At 63.5% G+C, this 11,930-nt stretch overlaps 1 protein-coding gene across 1 annotated transcript; it reads right to left on the bottom strand.

Moving 5' to 3' along the window:
• Nucleotides 1-8,701: 8,701 nt before the first annotated feature.
• Uts2r (urotensin 2 receptor) lies at nt 8,702-9,850 on the bottom strand. The gene has a single exon (XM_042696599.1). The coding sequence runs from the start codon at nt 9,848-9,850 to the stop codon at nt 8,702-8,704; it is 1,149 nt and encodes a 382-aa protein (XP_042552533.1).
• Between the last annotated feature and the right edge of the window lie 2,080 nt (nt 9,851-11,930).

Raw genomic sequence — 11,930 nt, 5'->3', positions numbered from 1 at the left:
CACAGTCCAGGTAGCACCCATGGATGAGCACAGTGCCCACGGACAGATGCCAGCATCCTGGGAGAGGGGGCATCCATACCCTCCACCAGGGAGAGAGGATCTGAACCAAACCCCAACCCAGCCAAAGCTGCCTGGAGACAGGCCAGCCTAGTGCTGCATACACAAGGACGCCTGGTAAACCAGCCTGGCCACTCGAACCCAGTGCAGTAACTTATCAGAGAAGCCACGCTTCGGAAGATGGGATATTGGAGCCTTTATTACAGCACTAGCAGTCTGCAGCCTTCACCAGGAGCTCTGTTCATTCATTGGTGTGCTCACTCACTGGATGCCAGGCCTTTGCTGTCCTGTTCATGGGGCCCACAGCTGGTGGGACACCTTCCTCCCTCCGACTTGGCTCTCAGCTGGGGCAGCTGGACTGCAAACCGAGGCAGAGGGATGGGTCCCCTGGCTCCGAGCCCCCACTATAGAAAAAGCCCTCTCCTGCCCCTTAGTAAGCCCCATGGACTGAAGCTTGAATCTACTGTACCTTCCATCCTAGCCTCCTGCTCACAAAGGGATTCTTCGTGAACTCCATGAGAAGAAATTCCTCCCCTAAGTGAACCCAGGCTGTGGCTCAGGTCGGAAAAGCTGCATGCACCTGGCAGCTCCTCTGCCTGGTTCTCGTGGGAGCATACAAGCAGACACAGCACTGTGGCCTTGTCTGCATTCGCCCCACACTGAACCAGATGCCCCTGCCGTGGCCAGCACTCTGGGCCTCGTCCATCAGCAGATCTGGAAACCACAGAGAATAAACCGAGGCCACAGGTCGGTGTGCACAGCGTCAGCACCGTCAGGACCCAGAGAAGAGGCCAGGGACTGCGGGGCCGAGTGAAGAACCAGCAGTCATGCTGAACAGCCAGAACACGGCCTCTGGGCACTTGTGTGGGGGCCGCAGGACCGAGCCGAGAGAGGTGCTGTGGGCAGCTCAGTTCCAGTCCTGTCCCCTGGACTTTGCCTGTGGCCACCTTGGCGAGCCATGGCTTGTGTGTGTGTGTGCACACGCGTGCCATGCCCTGGGCTTGAACTCAGCCTGGGTGCTGTCTCTGAGCCTCTTTTGTTCAAGGCTAGTACTCTATGACTTTAGCCACAGAGCCACTTGTGGTGTTCTGGTGGTTTATTGAAGATAAAGAGTTTCGCAGATTTTCCTGCTCAGGCTGGCTTTGAACCATGATCCTCAGTTTTCAGCCTCCCGAGTAGCTAGGATCTCAGGCGTGACCCACTGATGCCTGCTTTTGATGGGCAGAAAGAACTCTTGCTGGGGCGCTCTGCTGGGGGTGAGGGTCCTGTTGGCTGATGGAAGTCCTCCACCATCATCCCACCTTCATCCTGCCACTTCCTCCTGAACAGGCTCTGCTCCTGCCCTGGACACAGACAGGGCAGTCACCACAGAGACTCACGAAGCAAAGGCAGGACGGCCTGGGCCCAGGGCGAGGTGGGGGACTGAACCTCGCTTGAGTAGGGAGGTGGGCACCCGGAAAGGGCAGAGCCTGGGGCAGGGCAGGTGCCAGGAGCCAGGCAGCACGGGCCTGCACCCCACTCTCTCTCCACCTGCTCCCGGCCTCTTCACCCACCCCTTCCTCCTCTCCACAGCAGGTGGTCTTGTGCAGGATGCAGGACTGGGCAGCCCTGAAGGAAGCAGGGATCTCGTGACCGCAGGTGCCCACATCAGACTCTTGGATTTTAGGGTAAAATCCTATTGCTCAGGCCAGAGTCCTGACCGTCCACACAGCTCGGTTTATTTTTATTATTACAAGGAACCCAGGGCCTGGTGTGAGCTAGGCAAGTGCCGGGCCCCGGGTCACATCCCGGCCCCAGGGCTCCGGTGGAGGGAGGTCCCCCCCCCCCCCCCCCCCCCCGGCCGCCACTCTCCGGCTGCTTGCAGCACTTCTGCTCTGAATTCTTTTTTTTTTTTTTTTTTTTTTGTCGGTCGTGGGGCTTGAACTCCGGGCCTGGGCGCTGTCCCTCAGCTCTTCAGCTCAAGGCGAGCACTCTACCACTTGAGCTACAGCGCCACTTCCGGTTTTCTGGTGGTTTGTTGGAGATAGGAGTCTCACGGTCTCTCCTGCCCGGGCTGGCTTTGAACCGCGATCCTCAGATCTCAGCCTCCTGAGTAGCTGGGATTACAGGCGTGAGCCGCCAGCGCCCGGCTTCTGCTCTGAATTCTAAAGGACACCTTCCGCCAGCATGCTCCCTCCTCACGTTCAGGTAGTGGAGCTGGGGTCAGGCTTGCCATCGCTTTCCTGTTTGTGACTGTCACTGGTATTTCTTCTTCGTTCTTCTATGGTTTTACATCGGTGCACCCATGCATAAAACGCCACCTGGGTTTCACTTGGACTGTGGGCAGTCGCCCCCGTGGCACAGCTGGGTGTTGTGGCCCAGGGCCCTGCCTCCCTTTTCTGACTGTTGTCAACACCAAGCCCCAGAATCTCCCCTTCTGTATCCCGTGGCCTGAGGGACAGGCAGTCTGAGTCCAGCCATAGACCTCGCCTCCCGCCTGGCCACTCCATCCAGCGGCTGCCACCCAGGACGGACCAGTGATAAAGCTGGACCCAAGCAGGCTGGACGGGCTCCTCCCTCTGGGGCCGGGTGGAGCTGGCATGCTAGGCCTTGCAGGATGTCGTGGGAGCTCTGGGGTCCAGCAGGGGGCCCGGGCAGTTCCCCACCCCCTGGACAGCAGGGGGCCCGGGCAGTTCCCCACCCTCTGGAGACAAATGCACGGGGCACTGTGCTCCCAAGCTGGTGGCACTGCACAGACATTCTAGTGTTTTCTCCTTTGCCAGCAAGTCTGGGTGTGGGGGAGATGACATTTAACAGCCAAGAAGCCTGGTCCTCACCTCTATGGCCTTGGCCCATGTGCTCACCCATCAGACAAGCAACAGCCTTGACAGACCCCATCCATGGTTCCCAAGACCACAGATCTCACATCCCCCCCCTCAGCCCCCACAGCTCCTGAGACCACAGCCCCCCCAGCCCCCACGGCTCCTAAGACCACAGATGCCACAGCCCCACAGCTCCCAAAGCCACGGATCCCACAGCCCCATGGCTCCTGAGACCACAGATCCCACAGCCCCATGGCTCCTGAGACCACGGATCCCACAGCCCCATGGCTCCCAAGGCCACGGATCCCACAGCCCCATGGCTCCCAAGGCCACGGATCCCACAGCCCCGTGGTTCCTGAGACTATAGATTCCCACAGCTACCATGGCTCCTAAGACCACAGATCCCAGTCCCACAGCTTCCAATAAATACCATGGCCCTGGGCTGGGAAGGTGGCTCAGTGGCAGAGCGCTTGCCTTGCATGCATGAGGCCCTGGGTTCCATTCCTCAGCACCACATAAGCAAAATGAAAAAAGCCAGAAGTGGCACTATGGCTCTAGTGGTAGAGCACTAGCCTTGAGCTGAAGAGCTGAGGGACAGTGCCCAGGCCCAGAGTTCAGACCCCACGACAGGACCCAAAAAAAAAAAATACCATGGCCCCCATGGTTCCCGAGACCACAGATCCCACAGCCCCATGGCTCCTGAGACCACAAATCCCACAGCCCCATGGCTCCTGAGACCACGGATCCCACAGCCCCATGGCTGAAGAGACCACAGATCCCACAGCCCCCATGGCTCCTGAGACCATGGACCCCAGAGCCCCCATGGCTCCTGAGACCATGGACCCCAGAGCCCCATGGCTCCTGAGACCATGGACCCCAGAGCCCCATGGCTCCTGAGACCATGGATCCCACAGCCCCATGGCTCCTGAGACCACGGATCCCACAGCCCCATGGCTGAAGAGACCACAGATCCCACAGCCCCCATGGCTCCTGAGACCATGGACCCCAGAGCCCCCATGGCTCACCATACCATGGCTGGATCTCGTCAGGTCCCACCCTGAGCATGGGGCTTCATGTGGCCCTCCACTGTGCCCTCCCTCCCTCCCCAGGCTCTCTGCTGCCTTCTGCTGCCCCCTCCTCTGCCCCCTCTGGTGCCCACCTCCTGTCCTCTTCCCCTCCTCCCTCTTCCCCTCACCCTAGGAACTGGGCCTCTGGGCTGTGGGATCTTGGTATGGGCTGGTGCCTTGGGTGCTGGGCAGGAGAGAGGGCATGTGTGGTGTGTGCAGTTGTGCACATCTGCTGACCACGCTGGGCCAGGGCAGCATGGAGGCCAGCTCTGGACGGTGTGCAGTCAGTGTCGATGGTGGTAGATGTTACAGAGCTGTGGTTATTAACCCAAGTTCACCCAGAGCAGCTGCTCTTTTAGTATAGAAGCAGTGCTGCTGGGCGCCAGTGGCTCACCCCTGTCACCCTAACTACTCAGGAGGCTGAGACCTAAGGATTTTCAAAGTCAGCCTGAGCAGGAAAATCTGTGAGACTTATCGTCAATTAATCACAGAAAAAGCTGGAAGTGGCACTGCAGCTCAAGTGTAGAGCACCAGCCTCGAGCACAAAAGCTCAGGGACAGTGCCCAGACCCTGAGTTCAAATCCCACAACCAGCACAAAACCCTAAACAAGTAAAACCAAAAGGCAATGCTGCCCAGAAGTGTTGAGAGGAGGAGGTGGGGGGCCTGAACCCCAGGAGGAGCCGCGCGCGGCCGGCACTGTGGTCATCCAGGAAGTGAGGCCTGTGCTCCGGCTGCCCCCGCCTTCCCCTCCCCGGCCTTCCCCTCCTAGGCGTCCCCACACAGCAGCAGCAGCCCACATATCCACAGATGTGACTGGGACAAACAAGCTGACCAGTCTTCCAGGGCCTCTCAGAGTTGGAGGCAATGAAGCACTGAGCGCCGGGGACCACCCTTGAAACATCCAGAGAGCAGTGTCCAGAACAGCCGATCTACAGATGGAAGTCAGGCTGGGCCCTCAGGCACAGGGGAGAGCAGGGTGACCAAAAACTCACTGGAAAAGCGCTGTGTTGCTTACCTCTCAGTGCCAACTGGCTAGGTTACAGCCCGCTCGCCAACTCCGATCCGGAGCGCTGCCGTGAAGCACTTTCTGGTTCTGTCCATGGTTAGTTTGCCCTCCTGCGGAGGGGTGGGCCTGGCCAATGGGTGATGCCTGGGAGTGAACCCCAGCAGACTCCTCGCTGGAGCCTCGTCTTACAAACCGCGTGCAAACCACACGGGCATCCTGGAGCCACACAGTCACGGCTGCCCGGAAATGCCAAGCGATGGTGACTGCTGACCTGCGTGGGGACGGGGCCGTGACGGGTGGGCTCTGCGCGGGGACGGGGCCATGACGGGTGGGCTCTGCGCGGGGACGGGGCCGTGACGGGTGGGCTCTGCACTGTGGGCTCTGCGCGGGGACGGGGCCATGACGGGTGGGCTCTGCACTGTGGGATCTGCGTGGGGACGGGGCCGTGACGGGTGGGCTCTGCACTGTGAGCTCTGCGTGGGGACGGGGCCATGACGGGTGGGCTCTGCGCGGGGACGGGGCCGTGACGGGTGGGCTCTGCACTGTGGGCTCTGCGCGGGGATGGGGCCGTGACGGGTGGGCTCTGCGCGGGGACGGGGCCATGACGGGTGGGCTCTGCACTGTGGGCTCTGCGCGGGGACGGGGCCGTGACGGGTGGGCTCTGCACTGTGGGCTCTGCATGGGGACGGGGCCGTGACGGGTGGGCTCTGCGCGGGGACGGGGCCGTGACGGGTGGGCTCTGCACTGTGGGCTCTGCGCGGGGACGGGGCCGTGACGGGTGGGCTCTGCACTGTGGGCTCTGCGCGGGGACGGGGCCGTGACGGGTGGGCTCTGCACTGTGAGCTCTGCGTGGGGACGGGGCCGTGACGGGTGGGCTCTGCGCGGGGACGGGGCCGTGACCGGTGGGCTCTGCACTGTGGGCTCTGCGTGGGGATGGGGCCGTGACCGGTGGACTCTGCACTGTGGGTTCTGTGTGGGGACGGGGCCGTGACGGGTGGGCTCTGCACTGTGGGTTCTGCGTGGGGACGGGGCCGTGACGGGTGGGCTCTGCATGGGGACGGGGCCGTGACGGGTGGGCTCTGCACTGTGGGTTCTGCGTGGGGACAGGGCCGTGACCGGTGAGCTCTGCGTGGGGATGGGGCCGTGACCGGTGGGCGCTGCACTGTGGGTTCTGCGTGGGGACGGGGCCGTGACGGGTGGGCTCTGCACTGTGGGTTCTGCGTGGGGACGGGGCCGTGACGGGTGGGCTCTGCATGGGGACGGGGCCGTGACGGGTGGGCTCTGCACTGTGGGTTCTGCGTGGGGACAGGGCCGTGACCGGTGAGCTCTGCGTGGGGATGGGGCCGTGACCGGTGGGCGCTGCACTGTGGGTTCTGCGTGGGGACGGGGCCGTGACGGGTGGGCTCTGCACTGTGGGCTCTGTGTGGGGACAGGGCCGTGACGGGTGGGCTCTGTGTGGGGACGGGGCCGCAACCGGTGGGCTCTGCACTGTGGGCTCTGCGTGGGGACGGGGCCGTGACGGGTGGGCTCTGCACTGTGGGCTCTGCGTGGGGATGGAGCCGTGACCGATGGGCTCTGCACTGTGGGCTCTGCATGGGGACGGGGCCGCGACGGGTGGGCTCTGCACTGTGGGTTCTGCGTGGGGACGGGGCCGTGACGGGTGGGCTCTGCACTGTGGGTTCTGCGTGGGGACGGGGCCGTGACGGGTGGGCTCTGTGTGGGGACGGGGCCGTGACGGGTGGAATCTGCGTGGGGACGGGGCTGCAACGGGTGGGCTCTGCGTGGGGACGGGGCCGCGACCGGTGGGTTCAGCTGTGGCTGTGTCCCCGCAGGTGCTGGAAGGCAGGGGTCATCACTCATGTCTGTGTATACCGCACCTGCATATCTCCTGTTCTGCAGTCCTCTGCCGTCCGCCCTGTCCTGCCCGGCATCAGACCCCTGGGGAGCCAGGCTGGGTCTGAGGGCTTGCCAGGACCCCAGCGTGGCCTCGGACCAGGGAGGCTGGCCAGGCTGGCAGGGCAGGGCCAGGTGGTGCCAGGTCCTCAAGCCAGACAGACTCCATGAATCAGCTCGCTGGCACTCGCCGCGCTGCAGCTGGAGCTGGGCTGTGGCTGCCCCGGCGTGGGGTGCGGGGGGAGGGGGAGCGGGCCAGGGGCTGCTGCAGTCCACACGTGCACGTGTGCGCGCCCCTCGAGAGGCGCAGAGCAGCGCGTCAGCACCTACCTGTGCTCGCGGTGTGAGTGCTCTGCCACCTACAGTGTGTGGGGGGCGGCCTGGCGTGGGGCGGGATGGGGGAACAGACCTGGTGTGGGGGGCGGCCTGGCGTGGGGCGGGATGGGGGAACAGACCTGGTGTGGGGTGTGGGCCTGGCGTGGGGTTGGGGTGTGGGCCTGGCGTGGGGTTGGGGTGTGGGCCTGGCGTGGGGTTGGGGGGGGCCTGGCATGGGCAGCGGTTGGATGGCTGGCAGCACTGGGGCCAGCAGCACTGTTTGTCCATGTGGCAGGGAACACAAGCTCTGCAGGGCCGCGGTCACCAGGGCAAGACCTGTACAGAGCACTGAGTCCTGCCAGTGCGGCCCTGGCCCCCCGGCCCACCCTGCCAGTGCGGCCCCCGCCCCCCCCCCTCCCCGGCCCACCCTGCCAGTGCGGCCCCCGCCCCCCCCTCCCCGGCCCACCCTGCCAGTGCGGCCACCACCCCCCGGCCCACCCTGCCAGTGCGGCCCACCTGCCAGTTCGGCCCCTGCCCCCCGGCCCACCCTGCCAGTGCGGCCCCTGCCCCCCGGCCCACCCTGCCAGTGCGGCCCACCCTGCCAGTGCGGCCCCCGCCCCCCGGCCCACCCTGCCAGTGCGGCCCCCGCCCACCTCCCTACCCCAAAGAAGAGGGACAGCAGAGATGGCCACTGGGGATCCCCAAGGCAGACGCCTCCTCCCCACCTCAGCCCCCCATCTGCCCCACCCCGTGGGCATCCATGCCGGTGGAGGCAGGACTCAGAAGCACAGAGTTTATTGTGCCACCCGCTGAGGACTCGGGGACAGAGCTAGAGCAAGCAGGAGGGGTGCATAGGGAGGGAGAAGAGCCTTGGCCATGGGTCCGGGCGCAGCCGGGCTCTGGGGCTGCTGCTCGGGGTGATGCGGCCTCAGCAGGCTGCATCGCTAGCTCCTCAGAGGCTGGGTCTGGCCAGAGCCTTTGGGAAACGACGACACTGACGAAGCCCAAGTGGGCACCAGGAAGGGAGAGCAAGGAGCTTTCCAGAAGAGAGCCGAGAAGACAGGCACAGCGGGGTCGGCCGGGCGTGAGGGCCGGACAGACTGAACAGCGGGGTCAGCCGGGCGTGAGGGGCAGACAGACTGAACAGCGGGGTCGGCCGGGCGTGAGGGGCAGACAGACTGAACAGTGGGGTCAGCAGGAGTGAGGCGCAGACAGACTGGAACAGCGGGGTCAGCAGGGCGTGAGGCGCAGACAGACTGAACAGCGGGGTCAGCAGGAGTGAGGCGCAGACAGACTGAACAGCGGGGTCGGCCGGGCGTGAGGGCCGGACAGACTGAACAGCGGAGTCGGCCGGGCGTGAGGGCCGGACAGACTGAACAGCGGGGTCGGCCGGGCGTGAGGGGCAGACAGACTGAACAGCGGGTTCAGCAGGAGTGAGGCGTGGACAGACTGAACAGCGGGGTCGGCCGGGCGTGAGGTGCAGACAGACTGGAGCAGCGGGGTCGGCCGGGAACGGGGGTCCTCTGAGAAGGGGCTGGGGCCCTCCCCTGCCTATCTCTGGTCACCCCTGCCCCAGAGGCACATGGGGACTCTCGGACACGGGCCCCGGGGCCGCGGGGGACAGCATGAGGGCCTCTGTGGCCCGCTGGCTCCTGGGGCGCGGTGCACAGCCCGAAGCCGGCGGGAGGCAGGGCCGGCGGGGGGGGCCGCGGCCGCGGCGGGCCCGCAGGTGCTCCCGGTAGTTCCTGGTGAGCAGGGTGTAGAGGAAGGGGTTGATGCAGCTGTTACCATAGGTGAGGCAGGTGGTCAGGTAGTTGGCCAGGCGTGCGGCCCGAGGGCTGAGCGGCAGCACCTCCTGGAAGTGGGCAAGCAGCTGCCACAGCCAGAAGGGCAGGAAGCAGGCCCAGAAGAGCAGGACAATGCCGAGAATGAGCCAGAGCACCCTGGGGCTCGGCAGCCGCCCCGTCCGCGGGAAGGAGGCCCTCTGTGACCGCCAGTAGGCCCGGGCCAGGCCCACGTACAGCAGCCCTATGATCAGGCCGGGCCCCATGATGCTGGTTCCAAAGAGTAGCGTCAGGTAGGCGCGGTGGGCGCGGGGGCCCCAGGCTGGCAGGCAGAGGCTCTTGGAGCCCCTGCGGACCAGCCGGATGCCCAGCGTCATGGGCAGCGTCAGCAGCAGTGCCAGAAGCCAGGTGCCCAGGGCCAGCAGCTTGCGGTAACCCTTGGCGCGCCGCACCGTGTCCAGAGGCCTCCGCACCGCGGCGTAGCGCTCGCTGCTCATGATGGTCAGTGTGAAGATGCTGGCGTGCATGGTCAGGAAGTCCAGGCTGAAGAGGACACGGCAGCCCACGTCTCCAAAATGCCAGTTCCTGGTGACGTAGGTGGCCACGATGAAGGGGATGCTGAGCAGGTACAGCAGGTCGGCCAGTGCCAGGTTGACCACATAGACGTACAAGGGGGCGGAGGCACGCAGGAAGCGGCACATGACCACCAGCGTGTACACATTGCCTGCCACGCCCACCACGCCCACCGCCGACAGCACAGCCCCGATCGCTCCTGCAGTCACCAGGTCCTGCGGGGACCCGGGCTCTGGGGGGCTGGACCAGGAGCTGTTGGGGGCCACGTTGGGGCCACCTGGCAGCTCAGGCGTGGCACTGCCCTGGAGGGCCAGCAAGGGGAAGTGGGTCACAGGCTCCAGGTCCAGCGCCATCCCTGCCCTCCCATGAGGCTCCAGGACCTGCTGCTCCTTACAGAGGGGCGACAGCTTGTCCTGCGGGGGAGGGGAGGGGCCCGTCAGCGGCGCGGGCACGCCCCTCACCCCTTCAAGGCCCCAGTGGGGGTGCAGCTCCCACGGGGCCCCTCCCCTGCAGAGGGACAGGGACCGGGCTGTTCAACATCCCCCATCCCCAGGACTCCAGCCACACCCAAAGGCCACACCTGAAGGTCCACAGTTGCAGGAGTGCGACGCAGAAAACCTCCACCACAACACCACCGGCTGGCTCAGAACCAACCCAGGAAGCCGTCGAGAGACCTCTGCTGCAGGAACCCTTCCTGTGGGAGACGGGCACTGGTGGTGACCCAGGGGCCCAGACCCCTTCCCCTGCTGGAGCGCGACCTTCGACCCAGGGGCCCAGACCCCTTCCCCTGCTGGAGCGCGACCTTCGACCCAGGGGCCCAGACCCCTTCCCCTGCTGGAGCGCGACCTTCGACCCAGGGGCCCAGACCCCTTCCCCTGCTGGAGCGCGACCTTCGACCCAGGGGTCCAGACCCCTTCCCCTGCTGGAGAGCGACCTTCGACCCAGGGGCCCAGACCCCTTCCCCTGCTGGAGCACGACCTTCCTGTGGGAGTTGGGCACTGGTGGTGACCCAGGGGCCCAGACCCCTTCCCCTGCTGGAGAGTGACCTTCGACCCAGGGGCCCAGACCCCTTCCCCTGCTGGAGAGCGACCTTCGACCCAGGGGTCCAGACCCCCTTCCCCTGCTGGAGAGCGACCTTCGACCCAGGGCCCAGACCCCCTTCCCCTGCTGGAGCGCGACACCATACTAGGAGGGCAAAAAGGCCGGAGTCTTTCCTCCCACCCCTTCTCCAGCTACCTGGGGAAGATCATCAGGATGCATCCCTGCGCCAGGCTAGAGAACTACAGGGACCGGCAGACTTAAAAACCCTGGCTTGCTCCAAGGGGAACGGCGAGAAACTGCCCTGCCCGCCACGCAGGCCCCTGCCACAGGGCCCCAGCCACCTCGCCCGCCACGCCACCTCGCCCGCCATGCAGGACCCTTCCCCCCCTCCCCAGGGCCCTGACATCTGGCTACGACCAATCTCATTGCTTGTGCCGCTCTGCAGAAAGCTGCCAAGCACACAGTCCAACAGCAGCCATCCAGCGAACCACATCCCACTGAACTTAACCCATAAACTGACCGGGCCCTACCGTCTCTGAACCCAAATGTGTGAATCACAGTGAAAAATCACAAAATTCATCATCAATCAAGACAACATGACACTCTCAAAAGCAACAATCCAGGGAAGGACTCCAGTGAGAACGAAGAAGAGATGGAGATCAGAAGAACCATTCAAGCAATGATGAGAGAATTAACCGATAAAATGAAAGGATTGATCCAAAAACAAATAGAAGAATTCTAGGAAGAAATGACCAAGAAAATGCAGGACATCCACGAAGATATGGAGAAGACAGAAACATTACACATCTCACTGAAAGACAAACTCCCTGGGATCTGACATCAACAAAGAGCTAGGAAACAGGAAAGGTCTATCTCCTCATTGCAAACCAATGGAAGTAAAAGCAATAGAACAAGTGAAGTAGAAAACAGGCTATCAGGAGTTGAGGATAAAGCAGAGGAATTAGAACAAAAACTCAAAAGCATGGAGAAAAACACTTGGAACATACCAAAGAATTGGAAGATTCAGCCAAAAGATCAAATCAACGCATAGTCAGGAGAGATAAGGGAGAATTCAAAACCAAAGGCATTGAAAACCTATTTAACAAAATAAACCAAAATATCCACAATCTCAAGAGAATCTCACCCACCTGACAGAGGTATGCAGAACTCCTAGTAGACACTAGCCAAGAAAAATACCTCTGGGGGGGCTGGGAAGGTGGCTCAGTGGTAGAGCGCTTGCCTTGTATGCCTGAGGCCCTGGGTTCGATTCCTCAGCACCACATAAGCAAAAAGAAAAAAGCTGGAAGTGGCGCTGTGGCTAAAGTGGTAGAGCACTCGCCTTGAGCTGAAGAGCTGAGGGACAGCGCCCAGGCCCAGAGTTCAGGCCCCACA

The sequence above is a fragment of the Dipodomys spectabilis genome, unplaced genomic scaffold (assembly GCF_019054845.1).
Source record: "Dipodomys spectabilis isolate Male_0828 unplaced genomic scaffold, ASM1905484v1 ptg000208l, whole genome shotgun sequence".
Classification (NCBI taxonomy): Eukaryota; Metazoa; Chordata; class Mammalia; order Rodentia; family Heteromyidae; genus Dipodomys; species Dipodomys spectabilis.
The sequence above is the reverse complement of the archived record's forward strand: the minus strand, read 5'-3'. Positions and strand labels throughout refer to the sequence as shown.

What these genes read in the sequence shown, in the direction of transcription:
- Uts2r (XM_042696599.1), bottom strand. Translation starts at nt 9,850, where the DNA reads ATGGCGCTGGACCTGGAGCCTGTGACCCACTTCCCCTTGCTGGCCCTC.